The following is a 22,046-nucleotide window of genomic DNA, read 5'->3' on the forward strand; positions in this document are numbered from 1 at the left end:
GGGGATGGAGGGGAGGGTGGGGATGGAGGGGAGGGTGGGGATGGAGGTTTGTCTGGGTGGAATATCTTCGGATGGTCAGTGTAGACTCGATGGGCCAAATGGCCTATTGCCACACTAGGTATTCTATGAGGATTACAGATCTGCACAGACACAACTTAATCCCTCAAGGACCACACTTCAAGAGTCAATGTTTTAAACAAACTTCACTCCTATGACCCAGTAGTTTAGATGACTGACTATCCCACAAAAAGTAAATAAGGGCACTTCCTTCAGTGCTGTAATTAACATTCCTTCTTTATTTGCTTCCACAAAATAAAGGTGAATCATTTCTGTAAGTGAGATCCTATTGTTGACATAACAGTTGAAAAGAACCGATTAGGGAGGGAGAGAAAACGGTTTTGGTCTCTCAAATCTGCTGGGGGCTTCCAGTATTTTCTGTTTATATTTCAGTTTCAGCATCCTTAACATTTTGCTTTCATACAAACGAGGGAAACCAGTCTGGCCCAGCAAAGTGCCAGCACAGACAGAACACTCAGTGCCCTTGAGACAATTACCTACGCTTCTAAAATATTTAAAATGTATTCAGCATAGATAAACCACTGCACGGGTAGCGGTTTCTCGTGAATTTATGAATTCTAACTGAAGCTGGGAGCAGAAGCAAACTGCTGCCTAAGACTGGAATTTACTACTGGAAGTGGTGACTGGTGGCTTTTATAAATGTACTGTTAAAACAAAAATGCTACATTATCTGGTGAAATTCTGGACATTGAGATCTATTTAATTGACTGACTCATACTTACATCAAACGTTTGAGTCACTTTTAAGGGGCGTGAGCTTCAGTAGGAACTCCCACACACACTTGGGATGACAAATGAAACATGATGCATTTTGAATAAAGAAAAGCAAATCAGAAACATATGACATGCGACTTAATGGGGAAATGACCAGAAATTGCTTTTCCAAGCCACAGAGGAGACTGTAGTAACAGGATCTAAATCCTCCTATTCAGATGCAAAAGTCAATTTACTGATTCAGAGCCCTCTCAAGGGGGAAGGTAATTGACGCTAATTGGACAACACTGAGGTGGTGCCTGCCATATTGAAGCATGAACTGGAGTGTAAGCATCTATGTCAAACACTTACATAACCAGGACTCAAGAAGACAGAAAGTTGCAACATCAAACTAATTTTTCAGGTGATGATGGTGAATGAACATATGGCATTTAAGTCTGCCTTGGCAAAATGCTCATCTTCTAAAAGACAGACAACTTTCCTGTTTGTTCGTTGGAATCACTAGCAAATAATTTATAATTTTACCCCATCTCACAGTGTGAACAGAGAAAGGTTATACTCTAGTGACTAACTCCTTTTAAGATCAAGAAAAAATAGGGAGTGCTTAAATATAGTATCCTCGAACGTCCCAATTTTGTATCGCAAATGCACCTGTACAAAGATCATTGCTTTTAAAGACTTTTACTGACTTGGGCCAATACTACCTATGTGGATTTGTCCATTTTCTCATGATTTTCATTTCCATCATATCTGAGGATCAGAACCAATCAATTTTAAAAAGTAAATTTAAAAAAACTTCAATTGAACAACAGTAGCAAGGACTGAACTGCAGTATTGTACCAGAAGAGCCCCATATTAGTATATGCGTACTCTCAATCACAACTCCAGATCATAGTTGATATTAAAATAATATTACACTATTACATGAAAACTGTAAATTATTTGCTACAGATTAACAGTGTAAATCATGAATTCCACAATAAACCCGAAGAACAAAAGTCCAGATCTTGAGGTTTTTCCCCTGCAAACAAAGTGGTCATAGAGGAGCACAAAGTGAATAGTCTTTAAAAATAACTTAAATGTTACATCATTAATGAAAATTAGGAACAATTAGCTAAAATACCGAGGACCAAGCTATAGGACGAACATCTAGCTTTTCTGTTTCTGCTCATTAGTTTCAGTCTATTAAATTAAAGATTAGTAAACAGCCACTTAAAAAGCACAGAGGAAAAAAGTCGATTTGATAAATCAGAAAAGAGAGGGATTCCACTCACTTAGTGAAAAAATACAAGTCCAAACAATTTCAACCCATAAGCTCAAAGCCAAATGATGCTGTACAGATGCACCAGTATCGCTGAAATAGTTAAATATGAATCATGTACGCAAAGTAAACAATATTTCCACAAACCATGATTTGCAGTAGAGGGTTGGATCATTACATACAATACTGGAAATGTTCACAAGTCCAAAGGGAATATTTAGAGAAAATCTGAATTCCTTTAAGAATTACAGAAGTTTGAAATTAATCAAATTTAAATTACATTCTGAATTTAGTCCGCAGCACAACGCAAGGCGCAACAGAAAATATAACAGCTCTTAGTTGATGAGAATACACACAGCACAACACTGTATGGGGCAGCAAATGCTTAACACAGCATTAAAAAGGATCATAGCTTTTAAGATTAAAAAACACTGAAACACTCAATCTGTGGAGGTGCTTTCAGAAATGTAGATCTCAATCACTATCCCAAGAAAAAGCTATCAAAATCAAAGTAGAATTTCGCAAAAAAATGAACTGAGTGAAATATAAACATTATACAATGATTAATTGCCTGAATAAATTTGTTATAATTAAAAAAAAACACCGAAAATGTTCAGAATCATCCTTCATTTGCTCATAAATGTCACCCAATGATAAGCCGGATGCTGTAGTTCTGGTTGTTTCTTCCCCTCACTACAAGATGGCAGCACTGGAACTCAAACTGCTACAGTTCCAGAAAGTTCCATGGATCTTGGTATTTTGCCAACTCCAATCGCCATTTTAAAGCATTCTACTTCCACCATTTCAGAGCAACATCAGTACCCAATCAAAAGAGTGACTATCTCCAACTTCAGGCTATGCATAGGATGTTAAAAAAACACTCTAAGTCCAACTCCAGTTCTTTGGCCCAACAATGCATCCATGAATCCCAATGTCGAGCACTTTTATTCATTTTGTTTTGTAAATTATGATGTTTACTTTGTTCACACAGCAAGAACTTAATTTCTATCAAACCTAGCACTCATTTAGGGGAAGGGCAAGCCCATGTGGTAATTTTTTTTCTTCCAACTAAGATTAACACTGCAGTATCCCAGTATTCTTTCATCCCAGTAAGGCATTGGTTAGCTCAGTTGGCTAGACTGCTGGTAGTCAATGCAGTGATTCCAATAGCTCGGGTTTAATTCCCACACCAGCTGCGGTTACCACGAAGGTCCTACCTTCTCAACCTTGCACCATGCCTGAGGCCTGGTGACCCTTAGGTTCAACTCACAGCTAGTCATCTCTCCCTAACGAGCGCACAGCCTTATGGTCCTCTAGGGCTATGGTGACTTTATTCTTTTCTTCCATACTCTGGGGTTCAGAGTTTGAGAGATAACTCTCATCTTGGGTCTTGGATTACGCCGCATTAGCTAAGAGGAGGCTGATCTTTGATTCTGTACCAACAACACAACGATAGAGCTGGAAACATATGGGCCAGTGGTAAGGTGTCGGATATCTTTTCAGTAAAGAGTGGCACAAAGCAAGGATACACTGCTGCCCCTCAATTCTGCAACCTGTCACCAGAGACAGGGCTGTAAGCATAAACATTTTTCCTCTCAGAGAAGCTGCTCAATCGCTCCTGGCTCCGTGTCTCCACCGCAGTCTGTAGGCTGACTGTGCTCTAGTTGCCCACAACGTCCAAGACTATGGCAAGCATATCCTTGAGTGCCACAAAAATAGTTGGTCTCTGAATCAATGGTTCCAAATCTGAGGTTATGTTAGTGCCAGTACCAGGCACATGTTATGAAGCACCGTACATAACGATTGGTGGCACAAGTCTAGAAGAAAATCAAACCTTAAGTAACTGTCCTCGCCAGCCTGTTGTATGGTGCTCAATTCTTGATCTACTGTAGGCATTACAACAAAGGAACGCTTCCACCAAAAACATCCAAGCTCTATTATGAGAGTTCAATAATAACATGACAGTGGGTTCAACAGCATAGGTGGGCACACTACAGAAAATTCAGCTTAAATGGGAAGTCACATTCCCACATGGATGACCACAGAATTCTCAAGCAGATCTTCTTATGGAAAGCTGTTCTGCAGCAAACATCACGCTCATCAGTTAAAATAATAAAAGGAAACCCTAAAAAAGATAAGCTTCTGCATTGCAGACCACCTCTCTTGGGATAACACTGCAGCTGATTGGAACCTTGTGGAGGCAAGCACTGAAGTATGGTTTCCATTATCATTCACACAAAACATGAACCATCTAGCATGCCTAAGGGACCTCTGAAGCATTGATTATGATAACATAAAATGCATTTCTGTGATGCTCAAGTCAATCACACATCTGACTCTTTAATGAGTCCATTTGTGACAGATGACAATGAAGTTATTTACAATTTGGACATTCTCAAATAATGAGAAATCTGTCACCATTCTTCCCTTTCCATTCCCAATTTGCTTCAGATTTTCCCAAAGTAGTGACTCTTCATCAGCAGTAAAAGATGAGCCAACTCCAAGCTGGCACCACAGTAACTCAAGAATACACTCACAAAAAGGTATCAAGATTTAAACCAAAGCAATATATCAGACATTACCTATATGAAAGTGAGTTCCACATATCATGAGATTCCAGATTCAAACTACCATGTTCAGATAACGATACTGGCATCACAATTCAGAGGGACACAAAGACTGCAAAACAGAAATCCAAAGATTCCTATTTCTCTGTTCAGTGATCTCTGTTAGAAATAACACAGACATGGATTCTGATTAATGAGATTTGGTTCTGCTGAGAAGCCACTAATGTGCGAACATCATAATGTAAGCCTAGCTTGTGGCTCAAGTCTGGTCACTGGGCAATTCAGTGCCTCTTGAAGCAGGGAGGAGAAAACATTCAAAATTTTATTATTATGGAGAATCAAGTTCAAGTAAGTTTGAGAAAAAACACAACGCAACATAAAACCCCAAATATCAATGCATGCAGCACCATCTTCAACTAATAGATGACCCAGTGGCAGCTTGTAAACTTACATCTTACAAACAGCTTAGTGTATTCGCATCAAAGAGAAATTTATGCAAACCAGAGGCAGCAACGTCAAAGGTCATCCAAACACAGAATGGCACACTCAAGGATTTTGTTTTGGAAATACAATTCATGATTCCTCCTCCAGCAATCTGTACCTCAAATCAGACAGAACCCAGGACTCATGCACAAGTCTATCCAGGAAAAGAAGTCTTTCATTGTTGCCAACTCAAAGTTACTATAGCTGGGGCCAAGGGGCTATAAACAATTTCCTAAGTCAAATAAGGAAGAGCAAAAATCCTAATGAGAATGATGCTGTAAGTAGGGTCTAAGTCAACAACGGAGGAAATGCTTTTGAATTCTATCATGTCATCACAAATTGGTATGAGGCTTCTTCACTGCAGAGACCAATTTTTTTTTTTCCTGACATTGTATAGAAACATAAAACTTAAATTGAATTGGATTAGATACTAAGGTGCAACAAAATCTGGTTACTTAAAATTAACCCAATTTCAACTGCTATTCAAGAAGACATGGTCTTACAGAACTTATCCTGCCAACTTTATCAAACAAAACAGTTAGACGGCAGTGACTGACGTTCTGGAGACCCTCCAGCTTACTACACAATTGCTACCAGCATATACACTTAATATCCAGCACTATTAGTGCAATTAATCAGCCCAAGGTGCTGAACAGTGGGGAGAAAAAAAGATTCAAATACTAGAAGGTCACAAAATTATCAGCTACAGGATGATATAAACTACCAAGGCAGGGCACGAGGCTCAGATGACAACCAAAGCATCAGGTTACAGCTCAACATGTTGCTGAGGACCAAAGCAAATGTGAGGTTTGGTGCGAAAGATTGTACACTAAAGGCTGATATATTAGACCTGAATAGGCTGGTAAAGGCAGACATCATGATTTACTAAATGTTTGCATTTCAAACTTCTCAAGGAGAAATTTTAGACAGACATGACCATCGCCCTAGATCCATAAGAAAACTTGCATAGTGCAACTTTGCAATTAGTCACCACATTATAGGAAGGATCCGATTGTTTTAGAGGAGATTCACCTGGGACTTGCCTGGGCTGAAGTATTTATTTATGAACACAGACTACATTGGCTGGGGTTACTTAGAACAGAGAAAGCTCAGGCAGGGATCTAATTGAGATGTACAAAATGATAAGGGGCATAGACAGCGTAGATAGAAAGAAACATACCCTCTCAATAGAGGGATCAATGATCAAGGGGAAGGTAAAGGGTGGCAGGTTCAGACAGGAAGCAAGACAATACTTTTTTGCACCCAGAGACTGCTGAGTTGCAACTCTTTTCCTTAAAGGGTGGTAAGTAGCAGGAACCATCGCAACATACAAAATGTTAGATGACCACATCATAACTGCCACTGCATACAAGGCCATGGGCCAACTACTGGAAAACAGATTAAAGGTGCTTGGTGGCTGTCCTGACCATGATGGACTGAAAGGCCTCTCTCTGTGTGGTAAAACTTTATTGCAAGGCCTGGTTCAAGTAATTCTTTTGTTACGAACCTCCGTCTTCCGACCCCTCTCAAACAACATAAAATGACTGATGTAATCTGCAGAAATTTTTCCATCTAACTCAGGTTTCCCAATTTGTGTACACAAAAACATTTAAACACATTTTATGCTTCACTAAAAATTGAATGCACAATTGTTCAAAAAAAGTAAACAAAGGCAGGCTAGTTAATCGCATGAAAGGCTCCCATTAGTTATTGTACATGTTTTCCTGATTGGTGCCTGATGCAAATCCTGTATTACTTAAGTCTTCATTATAAATCAAGAGTATGAATAACCCATAAGGTTTCCTGCGTTGGCTTCCACATTAAATTGCATGCTGCTTTGTAATTATTTGATGTATTTGTAATGTGACTCTCACACCAATTTACTTTTTACAAGAAAATAAAGAAAACTGTTCTTTTAACTGAAACAAAGTAGCAGACAGCAAGACTTCAAAAGAAAAATGTGCCCGATGTATTTTTGCATCTGGATAGAAGAGAATGAAATAGTATAAAGGAAAACGGACAGAGACAGTCCCAGAATTTGCACTGAAATACAATAGGAAACATGAATCATGGTAAATGAAGTTGAAAGTCAGTTTGTGTATCGTAAGTCGTCATGACATGTCCTGTTCATGCTCTATTCCCTCCTCCTCTCCCCTAAGTATTTACATTTACTTATCTACTACTTTTGGCCTCATTAAACAGTCAACGATCATATAATTCCTGCTGAAAATGCATTGATAACTTGTAAATGCACTTTTCCATTGACACAATCTCACACAATGCAAGTCTAAGTGTGATTCTCAATACAAAACATAAAATTTCTTGATTACAAAAAGTAGAGACCGTATCAACAGCAGATAGACTTATGCAATAACATCTACATTGGAGTGACTACTCTGGTTGAAAAAAGAAATAAGTTAAAACATACAGGAGATTTACACCCAAATCTAACCTAAACTGATGCAATGCAAGTTTCCCAATTGCTGATGGGAACTACAGCAGAATTCACCACTTGTTCCTGTAGAGGCAAAATTATAAAAGTGTTTCACCTGCACTCACCCCAGACAACTAGGGGTGGCCAGTTATGATAATACAACTGACAATCAAATGAGATAAGTTTGCATAGTCTAAATTCAAACCTGCTAGAAGGGGAGAAAAAAAAATGTTTATCAGCTAGACACATGGAAAGTCACAGGATGGATGGTGAGAGACTTGGAAGTACATCACACTGGGGCAGGAAGCATTGTTCTTTTAAAATTATATGCGCAGGTCTTGAACAGATTGCAGTTAGCAAAGTCATCAGGCTCTTTGTGCTGTATGACTCCAAGATGACAATTATAATTAAATGAGACTGTTACCCACCCATTGAGTGTATTATCCATTTCTGAAAATTACAAAATAAGGAGGTCAGGAATGTGCTGGCTTGGGTAACTAAATCTCAATTAATTGCTCAGTTCACTTTTGAATCTCTCTCCTAGGATGGTCTTCATAAGAAGTACCAGAAATGTCACAGTATCTGTCTCACACATGGGTCAGGAAGACAGTATTTTGTTATTAATTCTAACCCAGGATGTTCACTCACCATCACTACCTTTTTTTTTAGAAAGATATGTCTAGTGGGGGCCAGTTAGCTCAGTTGGCCAGACAGCTGGTTTGCAGTGTGGAGTGACACCAACAGTGTTGACTCAATCTCGCAACCAGCTGAGATTACCATAAAGGACTTTCCTTCTCAACCTCGCCAGAGGTGTCCTCGCCCTCGGGTTAAATCACCAACAGTTGCCTTTCTCTCGAGTGTCTGCAGCCCTATGGTCTAGTAAGACTATGGCAACTTTATCTTGATGTGTTTCTCGACGACAAAATTTCTGTTGCGACAGAGTCAAGATGCAAGCCAGTACAGTACGGTCACTACGTGTTGCTCTATCCAACATAAGAACATTCTATAAAAAAATCATGACAAATCTGAGCAAAGAATCTCAGTGTACAATCCCAGTCCCTTTCATTCCTTAGATGAATCATCTCGACTATTTTTGGTGGAGTATAACAGAGAAATGACATATTTCAGTAAGAGGGGCAGACCATATGCTCATGCTGGTGATACTCCAAATCAGGAGTTCTCTACTCCAATCCCATTTCACCTCTTTCTCCAATAACAAGGTGTAGAGCTGGATGAACACAGCAGGCCAAGCAGCATCAGAGGAGCAGGAAGGCTGATGTTTCGGGCCTAGACCCTTCACCTCCTTCTCCACCTTGACACTTAGTTTATCCTGAAAATACTGCTAGATTTCAGTAGCCCCTTGTTGCATATGCCACATTTTAATAATTCTACAACTGGCAACCAGTTTGCCCCCCGTAAATAATTTGGTAATCCATTTCTATGATATTAATGGAGGGAGAAATACTGACCAGGAAACTGGGAAATAAAATATTGCCTTTGGACTTCTTAAATCAGCTGAGGGAAAAATAATGAACACTTGGAAACACATAGCTAAGTGGTGGATGGAGAGAGATAAGCTTTTGAAGAACAGGTTCGTATTTCAGTTGAAGCTCAAATTCTGATCCAGGATTTTCAACCAAAACCTTTGCTTGTTTTTATGTCTTTCAGATAGCTGATGAATATCTTGTAGCCATCATTTTCTCTGCCTGAGAAACATATTTTAGACTCATTAATGACTTAATTAGTTTCTTCCGGTCACGTACACCCTTATGTGAAAGAACCGTACATGAACTACAACTAACTCTATATGACCACATGAATAATGCCAATTTAAGTATAATAAGGCCCAGGAAGCAGAGAGGGAGAAAATTAGCTCGAAGCACGAGGGAGAAAATTACCTTGAAGCATATTCAATGATATTTCATGCGGCACTGAAAAATGTTGCAGTGTTAAAACAGTTGCCTTTCAGCTGAGGTGTTCATCATTCTTTGTTCTGGTGAATGCACAAATCTCTGCTGCAGCATGTGAAGAGTAGAGGGATTACTCATTGGTACTTCTTCTTTTGACCATCAACTAATTCACATTCACATTTGATTTATTTATTGTCATGTGCATTTATTGCAAATACAGTGAAAAGTGTTGCTTAGTGTCCCCACTCGCCGGCACCATCGTAAAAAACAAACTAAACCAAAAAAAAACACACAATATAAAAAGACAGAAAAATAAAACAGTTTTTTTTTTGCAATTTGTGGGATCTGCCCTACCAATAGTATAACAACAGCTACATTTCAAAAGCATTTAATTAGCTGAAAGCAGTTTGGGTTCGTCTGAGATTGTGAAAAACTTCATTAATGCCACCTTTTCTTCTAAAGGTCACTACATATCAAAGCAATTGTATGAAGGCCATTGAAAGGATACAAGTTGTGGCTCAGTGGTAGCACTTTTGCAGTGAGCAGTGTTCATTCAATGTCTCACTCTAGGACTGGAGTATAAAAATCAACCCCAACATTCTACTGCAACATAAAGGAATTACCAATTTTGGGAATAAAAGGATCTCCATTGGCATTTCATCCCAAGTGGTGGCAGAAGATTACAAAGTATTATTTAATTCGCTAGTCTCATGATCAATATTAATCCATCATCATCACAAAAACAAACAATCACGTTCCCGTTTGCAGAAGCTTTCCGTGGACAAATTGGAAGCCTTGTTTCATCACTATAACTATGACCAACCTTCTGAAGTTCTTTCCAGGTAGTGAAGTGCTTTGGGACATCCTATAGTCATGAAAAGTTCTGTGGGAAAGGTAATGCTTTTCTTTCAAAATCCAAAGATCAAAACTTCTGTGACTAATGAAAGGTAGTCCTATACAACCATAGGGTATATTGTTACTAAAGAAAGAACAACTTTTCCAAGACAAGAGAAAACTGGATTGCCACAGCTGCAATGGCAGCAACAGCTTTTAGTGGTTAGCTCGGGGTCTCCTATTTATTAGTTGCTTGGTATTACAGAACTTGAGCATTCCTGAAAAAAAATTGTTGAAGTTTTTTGCCTTGCAGTCATCCAGATAATTCATCAGAATACTAATAACATTTTTACTAAATGACAGTGGAATACTAACCGGTTTTCAAGTGGACTCTGGTTGGTAAAGCATTGCCATGGGAATGCACCAGTTAATGACAACTGACTTAACTGTCAGGCTTTGCTTCAATTTCAAACCAATCAACTTGACTCAGATTTCCTCAGGACAAAACTAGCAAATATTAGTCACCTGTTTTGTTGAGTTGAAACAGGCACATTGCACACAAGACGAAATGTTTCAACAAAGCGTACTTATTATTTGCTTCATGTTTGCTAGAAGGGGGGGGGTGGAGTGAATTGTTTACCAATGTATTTTCCGTCACTTATGACAGAAACTGCTGTACCTAAATGAAGCCTCAAAAGTTTCACATTTGGATGCGATCTCGTGGGCTGCTGCTTCAAATTTTGCATTCATCCTTCCAGCGCAGTAGAAGCATGAACTTGCTCTTTGCCACATGCTCTTCTAAAAACCAACAGGATGATTTGCCGAGTCCAAAAATACATGCAATTCCATAACAAAATGAAAGTAAAACTTTGGCTGTGGGTAGTCTGCTCGAAAGGCCAAACCACTTTTGCTCCACAAGTGTATTTTTAAAAAAAGGTTAAATTTTGAGACTGTTTAAATGACTAGTAAATGATGATCCTCACTTCACTAGAGTAACAGGACGATGGTAAATAATTAGAATAGCCAACCATGGCTATCAACTGTGCAGAAATTAAAGGAAATTGCAATTACGAGAAAACATTAAATCAATTAATTTTAAATGGGTCAGGATAGTCAAATGTTACACAACACAGGGTACCATCAATCCCCACTATTCTCTGAGTCATCGTTGGGAGTTTTTTTTTTAATTTATCTGATTTTCAGTTCCAGGAAAATACAGACCAGGTTTCTGTACTTAAAAAGGATTATTATTTATTACAAGTTAAGAGACTCTAGCTACAGATAAACAATTCTGAACTATCTAAGGAAAGAAATGGGTGTTACAGGCAGAAGGTCAACTGGGGAAGCAGTTTAGTAGTCTCTTCACAGGATGTGCTCAGATGGTTCTTGTGTTGATCAGAATGCTGCCTATCGGTCCGCCTTCTCTGGATGCTTTCACTGGCTTGCAGGAGGCTCAAGGTTCATACTTATAAAAGATCTGCAACTCACGAATTGAAAATTACAGATTACAGCATCTGTTAAAAGGAAGATGAATTAGTTTTCTTCAGGCTTACCTGCAGAGAACAGAGAGATCCTGATCTGACATAGATTGCAAGGTTTCTCACTATCTCGTTCAGACCCCTAAGCTGTTCAGTTACACATGATCCAGTTATGTAATTCTCAGTAGGAAGCAGCCTTTGTCATCAGTAACTGGTCACTAGTCCACAAACCATTTACCTACTCAATGCTAGCTGAGCTTCCATACACATTTAGCTCCAATTCATTTACAAATTACACTTCAACTACTGCTTGAACAGCAGACTTGTAAACAATGCTGACAATGCGTGTCAGGGTACTTGCTTCTAAAACTACAGTAATGATTAAACCAGCTTATTTTTTTTTAAAGAAGTCTTCTTCCCCATTTCAGTCCACAACAAAAAGTACAGAAAAATAAAAAATGTCTCTACACAAGAATATGTTGAAAGGATCCATTCCTACTGACTTTGTTTGAAGAACTGTACTTAAGTAATCAGAGTACAGAACCATTTAAAAGCATAATTTGTCATCTTGTAAATTGAGTTAAGCCTTTTACCTATAATGTATATATTGTTTTTTCAGCCAAAGCCAATTTAACTAACAAGGACAACACTCAGCATAAGGTCTAATTGACCAAATAGTTCTTGCTCTACCTGAATGATTCACATCAGTGTGTTGATTAAACCTATATACTTAGCATAGCAGCCCTGCTACCATACAAGTAATAATCAGGTCTGAACTAATAATTAAGAGCATATGCATTAAATTCTGTGGTGGCAGTTTCAGAACTTAAATTCACTTTAAAGAAAACTTGGATAAGAAAAACAGTTATCCATAAATTCCAGCTGGTTCATTACTGTCCTGAAGGAAAAGAAACCTGCCATCCTTTCCTGGTCTGACCTGTGACCCCTATACCACCCCAATAGAATTCATCCTGAATTGCCAGCTTAAAAATAACAACAAACCTCACGGTCCTAGTGAACACTGGCCAATGCTTTATAGGTCTCTGATCATCTCCGCTGCACAAGCAGAGACAGTAAATAAATGCTTTTTTTTTTGCTAAGGGTGCCCATGGCTTGACACTAAGTAAATAGATGAGGCAACATAAGCATCGCTCCTTTGTCAACAATTTCCCAGTGACCTTCTAATACAATATGACAAATGATAACAGCATGGCCATCTCGCCATGATTCAGGCTATTACAGTAGCCAAACAAGCCAACCCAGTGTCCACCAACTAACTTTACCAAGTTTGGTAGTGCACACAAGACTACATTAGGCTATTTTATGTAACATTTCATTAATTTTGATGCAATCATGGTTTTAGACGCTTCACTCAAGAAGATAAGCATCTTGACAGCATGATTGGAGTTGACCAAAAGGGAGAGGTGAAGAGGTTTCGAGATTGTCCTTGAACTTGAGGCTTAGGCAGCTGCAAACACAGTCACCCATGGCGGAATGATTAATATCAAAAAACTGCAAGATGCCAGAATTTGAGAAGCCTGGCCTCAAGCGAGGACTAAAAATCATTAGAGAGGGTGAAACGAATATCAGAATTTGAAATTAAGGATAATGATTTTCAAGTAGCGGTGATGTTGGAGCTAGGATCAGACTTGGTAACAGTTCTTTTTTACATCAATAAATGGAATGTGTGCATTGACTGCCCATTCCTAATTGATAATCTGGTAGCAAGCTGCTTTCCTAAGGTCTTGCAGTCCATGTAATGTAGGTATATTCAGTGTTGGAGGAGAGGGTGTTCCAGAATTATAGCTTATCAAAGCTGCAAGTCAGGATGCTAAATGCTTTGGGGGTCAAGCTGCTGTTGTTGGTGTTCTCATGCATCAGCTGTCCTTGTCCTTTACAGGGTAGAGGTCACAAATTTAGGAGATGGTGTCCAAAGCTGCTGCATCTTTTACAGAATACACTGTTGGTGCTTTGTCAGTGACAGACGGAAGGAAAATGTCAGATTATGGATGTGGTCCCAATCAAGCAGGTTGTTTGATCCTGGATGGAATGAAGCATCAAGTGCAGTTGCAGTCACTTTCCTCTGTTCAAATGGAGAGTCATCCATCAGCCATGTGACTTATGCATTATAGACAGTCTTTGAAGTGCCTAGATACAACTTACTTAACAGAATTCATAGTTTCTGACTGGCTCTTGGAACCATAATATGTACATTTTGTGTGTGTGTGTTGTGTACGTATATGACTGATCCTGATGGACGTGTATTCACTGATGGTAATGACATTAAACATCGTATGGATAATTAGCTTCTCTATCAAAAGAGATGATGGTCTTTTCCTAGTACTTGTGTAGTGCAAAACAGAGTTAGCACATATTAGCCCAAGCTTAGATTTTGTTCCATACTTGCTGTCTATTGAAATGGAATACTTTACTATCTACGGAGTCGTGAATGATACTAAACACCATCAATAATGAATCTCCCTCCCCCACTCATGAATGAAATAGCTGAAAATGGTTGACCCTGGCATAGTATCTCAAAAAAAATGCAGTCATGTTCGACAGCATATCCCCTTCAAATGTTATTGCAGGAATCTTGTCAGGGTCCAAAGCATTTGGCACATTCAGAGAGTCCAGCTGTTTTTTTGACATCACACGGAGTGACTTGAATCAGCTGAAGACTGGTAAATGAGATGCTAGGGGCCTCTGAAGAAGGTTGAAATGGATCATCCAATCTGCACTTCTGGCTGAAGATGGTCGCAAATACTTTAGCCTGATCCTTTGTACCAAAGTATTGGGCTCTCCCATTACTCAGGATGAGGGTATTTGTGGAGCCTCCTCCTCTGGTTAATTATTTAGCCATTCAGAAGTGCATGCAGTGCTGGAAGTGGCAACAGTGCAATGAGGAGTGATGTTCTCACACTGTCCAAGAAAAAAAACCTCAAAGATATTAGATAAAATAATGCACTTTAAGACAAAAGTAACTGTGTTTTGGATGATCAACATATATAAAGACACAAATAGTTCTAAAGACAAACTACTAAATGATTCCACGTCTTAATTCATTATTTCTAACTGTTTGGATCTCAGCAACAAATATATTTAAGTAACTTCCTGTAATTAGAGGATACTTCTTGTGCAAACTTCTGAACATAGTTTGCAATGAAAACTTCAACACTGCTGCTATAATTAATGACAGATCGGCCACTTCAATTTTCAACTCCTTCACTTTTTCATATGTTCAATCTTGGGATCCAGAAACATTGTTTCACCATCATTAAGTAGGCTGAAAGATCTGGTGCCCTTAAGACCTCATTGAGTAAAGATACCACACACAGTGACATTGACCCAGAAAAACAATAATTAGTGGCTGGATTCCCAAACTGTGCCAAATGATAATAGGGAGCTAGCCAACTTAGGCATGAAACAGTATTCAAAGGATCCATTCTTTTGTGTCTTTGATTTCAACAGACTATTTACGAAAAACACTAAACTCATTAACTGATCTCACCCAGGGTGGCATTAAGGGTGATACAATTTGTTCAGCATCACTGGATGGATAGATTACGTGCAGTGCCTTTTCCCCCAGTCACAATTTAACAACTCCTAGAAAGCACTTGTGTAGAAATAGGAAATAAATCGGCACAGCAGTTTCCTGTACTGTTGAGTACTCTTAAGTTGAATCGTATTGAAACAGACAACAGATGACTGAAGTTACTGGAAGCATGTCTTTAAGAAAACTCATCTTCAAAAGGAGAGAGATACAATACAGGCAAAAAACATACACTTTGCAATTATGGTAATACAACTGATCACTTTAAAAAGTGATTATACAAGGAGATTTATTAAAAGGTGAATCGGCCTTCAAATAAGAATTACTAATTTACTGGATAGCCAACTGGACCTTGTTCACAAGGAAGGAGTTAAAGCAATCTATACTCAAACAATAGTCACAGAAAGAGATCTGCGACCCCAAACAGCTGTTGATTTACCACAAAGAGCTGTTACATCAAAGAATACATCTGGATGAATTTGCACTAATCCTGGATCATTCAGTACAGTCAACAACATAAGGCAGTGATTTCAATATAGGAACTGAGCTGTAAACAGCCAAGGACAATAACCGAAGGATGGGCTTGTTTCAAGGCAATTTTTGTTTATCATGGTGATAAAATAAGCGCAAGTGCTTTTGGAAAAAAATTCCCACAAAATATAAAGTAAAACGAGGTCGGCAATTCAGGCACATTTTAAAGGAGCGTATGCAAATCTCTACGAATTGATTTTAAAAAAAGATTAAACTTGAAAATTAAAACAGCTTATAAAAATACTTCAGTGCACGTCATACAGGAAAATAGCTGATTAATCCTAGCCACTTTTGTTTGCTGTGATGTGTAAGCCAAGCAAGAATTCTCACAGCTAAATACAGCGGCTTGCCTGACAAGGGAGGCTTTCACAGGCAGTAGTGACGTCAATTTTGGGCAGAACTGTCGAGGGCTCTGCTGCAGGCAGCGCTGTTACTAGCAGAGAACCAATCACATTCCAGAGCACAACCTTTGAACTCAGCTACATCACCACCAGCTTCCTGTACTTCCTAACTACACTATGCAATGCAGTATGTCTGTCTAGTTATGCAGCGTAAAGCAGAGCCATTTTGTCTCTGTGAAGTTGACTGCAGCTGACTAAAAGCTTAAAAGACAGCTAACCTTTCTCTGTAAAGAAGATACCAATGCTTTCACTTTTCACAAAATAGTCTAACACATGCATACAGACTTTCAGTTAGCAACACAACTTAAGTTACTCAAAGAAAACTAGCAAAAATCCTTCAAATAAATGTTGAAAACAGGCTCTGTACAAGTCATTTCTACCTTCATAAAATGGCTGCCAAATAACCGACTGGATTCCAATACAAGAAACACAACTGCATAACTTCTTTGGAGCAAATACAGTATCTATCACCAACCACACAAGTGAAGCACATTTCCTTGCTGACATAAAGTAACTCATTGAGTAACACAATTATATTTGTGTCAGTTTCTCCGAAATAACACTATTCTGAACAACAAAAATTTAAACATTCTATTCCCCCTTCAGATTTTTAGATGATACTATGTGGAACACAAAACGCCTAACTTCTTTTTGCAAGCAGAATCTGACAGCAAAGTTAGCATATGTTTTCTTAGAATCATTTTAACCACAACAAATAGATCAATCATCCGAAAAACCGTTATTTTCTTTTCCAAATTCTCAACCTGCCCCTCAGCAGATATTTTTTGGATAAAGGTGCTCATCACCAACTAGGCACTGTAATTGCACTTGTCCTTATTTCCAAGAGGATTCATTTCAAACTTAATATTTAACTACATCATTCGAAACTCCAGCATCAACATTCAGTATATCCAAATAAATAGGCACATATTCAGAACTTGCCATCCATGCAATAGCATACAACTCAAAAAGCATGCACAAAGCTCATTGTAAGAATGAGAAAATGGGACTACAAAATCTCAGCATTTAGCTTAAACTAGGAATCCAGTAGTAAAGTTCAAATCTGTTTTACCAACACATGCTCCTCGGAATAAACAGTGGAACAATGCATTGAAATGGCTTATAAAACCAAGCAGCTTACTTTATGAACACAATGTTCAGCAAAAACATTTTATTTGTTAAAAAAAACCTTTGTGACTGCAGTTGAAGAGCATTCTGCAATGCCAGGTTCAAACCCAAGTTTCTTGGATAACAGTACAGTTATGCTTGCCACTGTAGCTACTCAAGAGATCACAATTTAAAGCCCCTACTCCAATTCAGTGACACATTACTATAATGAAGTTAGGTCAATGGCTATAGGCTTTTGGCAGGTTATCCTCTCAATTATGGAGCCCGAAAAGCACATATAAGCAGTGCACCTGCAAGTGAGGTAGCTTTTTTTTGTACTATTAAGCCCCTTGTTTTTGTACTGAAGATTAAACCATGTTCACAAGTGAACAAAATCTCCAGTGTGCAGAATGAAAGCTCAAGGGAGTGATGAAGCTTGAAGCTACTAATTCTTTTCAAATGACATATGAATATTCAAAGGTTAGTGCAAATATTTAGTTTCTAGAGTTTTGTTCAGCAAAACAAAATTACCCTAATTGCTTTATATTGTGTAGTGATGTGAGATCTTTGCATATTTGAACTTTCCTTTTTATTAAAGAAACATTAAAGGGTCTAAATTGTAGAGATAAACAACACTGGAACTTACCAGCAATTTCTAAAATGCATTCATAGATTAAGTCTTTCAAACTGGTGTCTCTCAATTGTAATGACCAAGCTGATTTTCAACCATAAGAGAAGTGATACAACAGTGTAACATTCCGCAAGCGATTGCAAGTTTCTACACTTACCAAATATAGCAGTATTAGCACCATTTTCATTAAACAGGTAGGGAAAATGTTGGTTTTTGAATATTGCCAGAATATGACAAATCACTTGCTACAACAAATCACTCACCCTAAACAAACAGATGGTGAATCTCAATTTGTTTTTACACAATGTACTAATGTTATCAATCATTTTCTCAGACTATGTAATAATGACACCAGAACCCAAGGTATGGTAGGGTAACTTTATTTACACAATGTCATCTCTTTAACAAACTCTGTCTGTAAGAATGAACTCACATCAGTAGCTGTTTGAGTGGCAAAAGTAGATAGAAACTGCAACATGGAGTTTGGAGGTTGAAGGGTCAAGTCTGTGACACCAGTGACTGTCTTAGTGGAATGAACAGGTGCTCCCATTCCAAATGTTGGTCCATCATGGACAACTTTAATAATATTTCCTTCTTTGTGAAGCAAAAGTACAATGAAAAATAACCTGCCAGTAGTTTATAATATAGTCGGGTAATATTTCAAGGTATCAAAGCATACTGAATGAAATTTGAATCCTTCCAGATATATGCATGCCCATAGAGGACACACCAAATTCCATATTATTGGTGCATTTTTTACAACAAATGGGGCAAATCTTAGCAAAGGATACTCTTTCCATCTAAAAAGCTGTTTCCAACACCCACTGACTATAATAGACTGAGGCAGATTGTCCATACTTCATTAGAAGCCACTGTACATCTACAGAAAGACCACTAAACAGCAAGCACAATGTAATTAGGTTTCTATGGAGCATTTGTTGAACAAACCACCAAGTTGCCTTAGTTTAGCACTGAATTATTCCAGTCCAGTGAAACCAGCCCTAGAACATACCCAAGATCAATCCTACCATAACAAAGGTTGAAACTTAAACCTCAGGTGACCATTCAATGGAAAGGGCCACCTATGTACCTAGAGCAAGCCCCGCAAAAGCTAGAGTCTAGTTTCAGTGAAATCAATGAAATACATATACATGTATTCATCTTCAAGCAAAAAGTGAACATTGCAAGTTTAGTACTACATACATGTTTTTGAAATAAATTATTAAACAGTTGACCAAGTCCATCCTTATGTAAATTATTGCAATCTCATTTAAAATACTTTTAGTGGGGTTACGTTGATGTCAGGGAAAAGAAAATCGTCAATGATCACATTTTGAAAACAGCAAACAATAAATATTACTTCCATTGTGGAACATCTTTTGAAGATACAACCGTATTACAATGCTTCAATCTTAAATCATAGGTCAAAGCAACTAAAACTCAAACCTCGTCAATTTAACTAAGCTAACTGCTGGAGAATTCATATTTTTAAAAGGACAATTTTCGTAACATCCACAAATTTATAAATAAACAAAAATTTCCTAATCCAGGTTAGCATCTTTCAATTAAAAGGACCATCTATGGCCAGGTTGTCTGGGAGGCAACAATATCCACTGACCTGTTAAAAGTTCAACAATTATTAAAAGTTATAGAGTCTTCCAATGTAAAGTTTCAACTGTTTAATGCCATCAAGAAATATCTGTAATTTTTGCACCACGAACATGTCATCTGATGCAATGAAATTAGCTTAGATACACATATACAGAATCTGAAGGGAATGGAGTATTGCAAAGTAATTAAAACAATTATAATAAAGTTTAAAAGGTGTATTTAAGATAATAAACATCTTCAAGAAATACAAAAGCATTTTGGGGATACAGGACATAGAAGCATACAAGTAATAACCCAGGGATATGGTACAGACAATATTATTCCAATACAGGAGGTAGGGACACAAGCATAGTAAACTTTTCACCAAATTGTGATAAAAATTTACAAAATACCCTAAGACATATACTGAAATGACATGGTGGTGATAAAAATATAGACCAAGGAGCAACTTTCCAACAGGCACTTCTTAATTTATCTATAAATATGAATTTTTTTTCATTCATTCAACTTTTTGTAGTGTATTTACTACAATTTACTTCTATGGGTTTACTATGGACACCAAATCCTCAAATTCTCAAACCCGTCTGCATTGTGAGTAAAATGGTGCATTGCAGCAACAGCAATGACAAGGTCATCTTACTACAGCAAGAAGAACGGAAAGAATATATTCGCTATAATATAAAATAAACAATAAAAGTGGTCTCGGTAGGTTTACATCGTGTTTCCATTGCTGAATATAGGCCCAAATGGCATATCATAAGTTGGAGAAGCTGAGAGAAAAAAAACAGGGTGGGGCTTTTTAGGAATCTCAAGGTCATCGATTAAAGATTGGGTAAAAACAGGAAAAAATTGTTTTAGATGTCGAGGATAGGCGATTCTAAAGTAACAATGTGGATCAAAGCCCCCCTCAAAAAATGGGACAGAAAGTCGTGAGCTCGTACCTGGAAGCATTGCTGCGGTCTGATCCGTCGTCTTCGGGGTTTTTATCCTCGTTAGACATCATTTTGGGATCAGGGAAGGTTCGGGGCTCGGTTTTGTTCTTGGGTGCACGTGGATGTGGGGTTCCTAAGTGCAAATTTCCCCTGTCAAAGTTGGTGAAAGGCAGACAGTCCACCGGAGTCAGCTGCTGGCTGGTCGAGTTGCAAAGCCCTGACGCAGCATCGACATTGTTCAAACACTCAATACCATTGTCGGCCTCCGACAAGGTCTACAGAAAGACAATTTTTTTTTAAAAAAAAGAAAAAATGGGGGAAAATTAAATCGCAAAATAAAAAGGCAACACCAAAAACAAAGTTGCAACACAGCTTTGTTTTCATCCTCTTAAAAAAAAGCCACACAACACCAGCACAATTTTAATTACGTCATCTCAGACTATCCTAATTTTATAATAAATACATTACCTATTTAAAAAGGTTTGCTTCACAAAAAATACAGATTAATAAAGACTGTAAACATACCTGTTCCATATATCTCGAGGTTCGAGTTCCAGTCACTGCTCCGTCGACCTAAACTTCGCTAAATCGAAAGCTGCTTTCGCTGCTCTTAAAAACCCTAAGAATTAGTCTTAAAAGCTGCGATTTTTCATCCTGTTTCTTCTTTTGATCGGCGTTTCTCGCGTGTTAGGGAGATAGAGAAAAACAAACACACACACAAAAAAAAGTCGTTCAAAAATGGAGGTGCGCCATGTCTGCAAAGCTCAAAAACAACGACATCTGGGATCGGTCCGCTTGCCGGAAAAAAAGAATTTTTTTTTCTCTCTCTACAAACACACACACACACACACACACAGAGCAAAAAAAAAGAGGGTAAAATAAAAAGCGACCGGGGTTTCTCCGCAGCCCTGCTTGAAGGGGCACCTCTGCTGGGAGTTTGCACTGAATCGAAGCGCAGACTGGGTTGAGCAACGCGGTGAAGTTGGGGAAAAGTTGCATTAGGTGTACTGGAAGTGCAGTGAATCTCGCCCAGCCACCGCCGCCATAGAGCTTCTTCTCAGCTCTGAGGCTCCCTTCCCTCTCTTTGATTGACAGCAACGACGCTGCGAAATAATTGCAACATTTTCCCCGGACTCAGGTGATGGACCAAGTGAAAAGACCCACCCCTGCCACACAACAAAAAACCCACAAGGGCTTAAAAGGTAATGGAGCAGGGTAGCCCCCACCTTGAGCTCCCATAAGATCTCCCCACACCCCCAACCCAATACAGACAGCCTATTTCCCCTGCCCACTTGCAACTTTGGCCACCCTCCCTAAGCAAATCTATTCTTTGTCATGCCTCCCTCTTATCCCCTCCCCTCGTTCTTTCAACAATTCAAATGCCTCCATGGGTGGAAAAATACTTCCTCCTCTGGCCGGAACTGGATTTACAAGGATATTTTCTTCATTATATGTGGGGAGGAAGGGTAATGGAGGGGCTAAGAGATGGAATTTAAATGGGGGTGTTGGGGGGGGGGAACTCCAC

General features: G+C 38.5%; 1 protein-coding gene across 3 annotated transcripts in view; it reads right to left on the minus strand.

Moving 5' to 3' along the window:
* chd2 (chromodomain helicase DNA binding protein 2) overlaps positions 1 to 21,693 on the minus strand; it is a 96,979-nt gene extending 75,286 nt beyond the window's left edge. For 2 of the 3 annotated variants that reach the window (XM_020528749.2, XM_020528740.2), the window contains exons 1-2: positions 21,047 to 21,693; positions 20,531 to 20,796 (exon numbers count right to left, since the gene is read on the minus strand). In XM_020528749.2, coding sequence (XP_020384338.1) covers positions 20,531 to 20,796; positions 21,047 to 21,055 — 275 coding nt within the window. In that variant the 5' untranslated portion in view covers positions 21,056 to 21,693. Of the gene's footprint in view, positions 1 to 4,634; positions 4,726 to 20,530; positions 20,797 to 21,046 lie in introns of those variants that run through there. The other variant, XM_048616110.1, reaches the window with a different exon arrangement.
* Between the last annotated feature and the right edge of the window lie 353 nt (positions 21,694 to 22,046).

This window comes from Rhincodon typus, chromosome 33 (genome assembly GCF_021869965.1).
Source record: "Rhincodon typus isolate 14 chromosome 33, sRhiTyp1.1, whole genome shotgun sequence".
Classification (NCBI taxonomy): Eukaryota; Metazoa; Chordata; class Chondrichthyes; order Orectolobiformes; family Rhincodontidae; genus Rhincodon; species Rhincodon typus.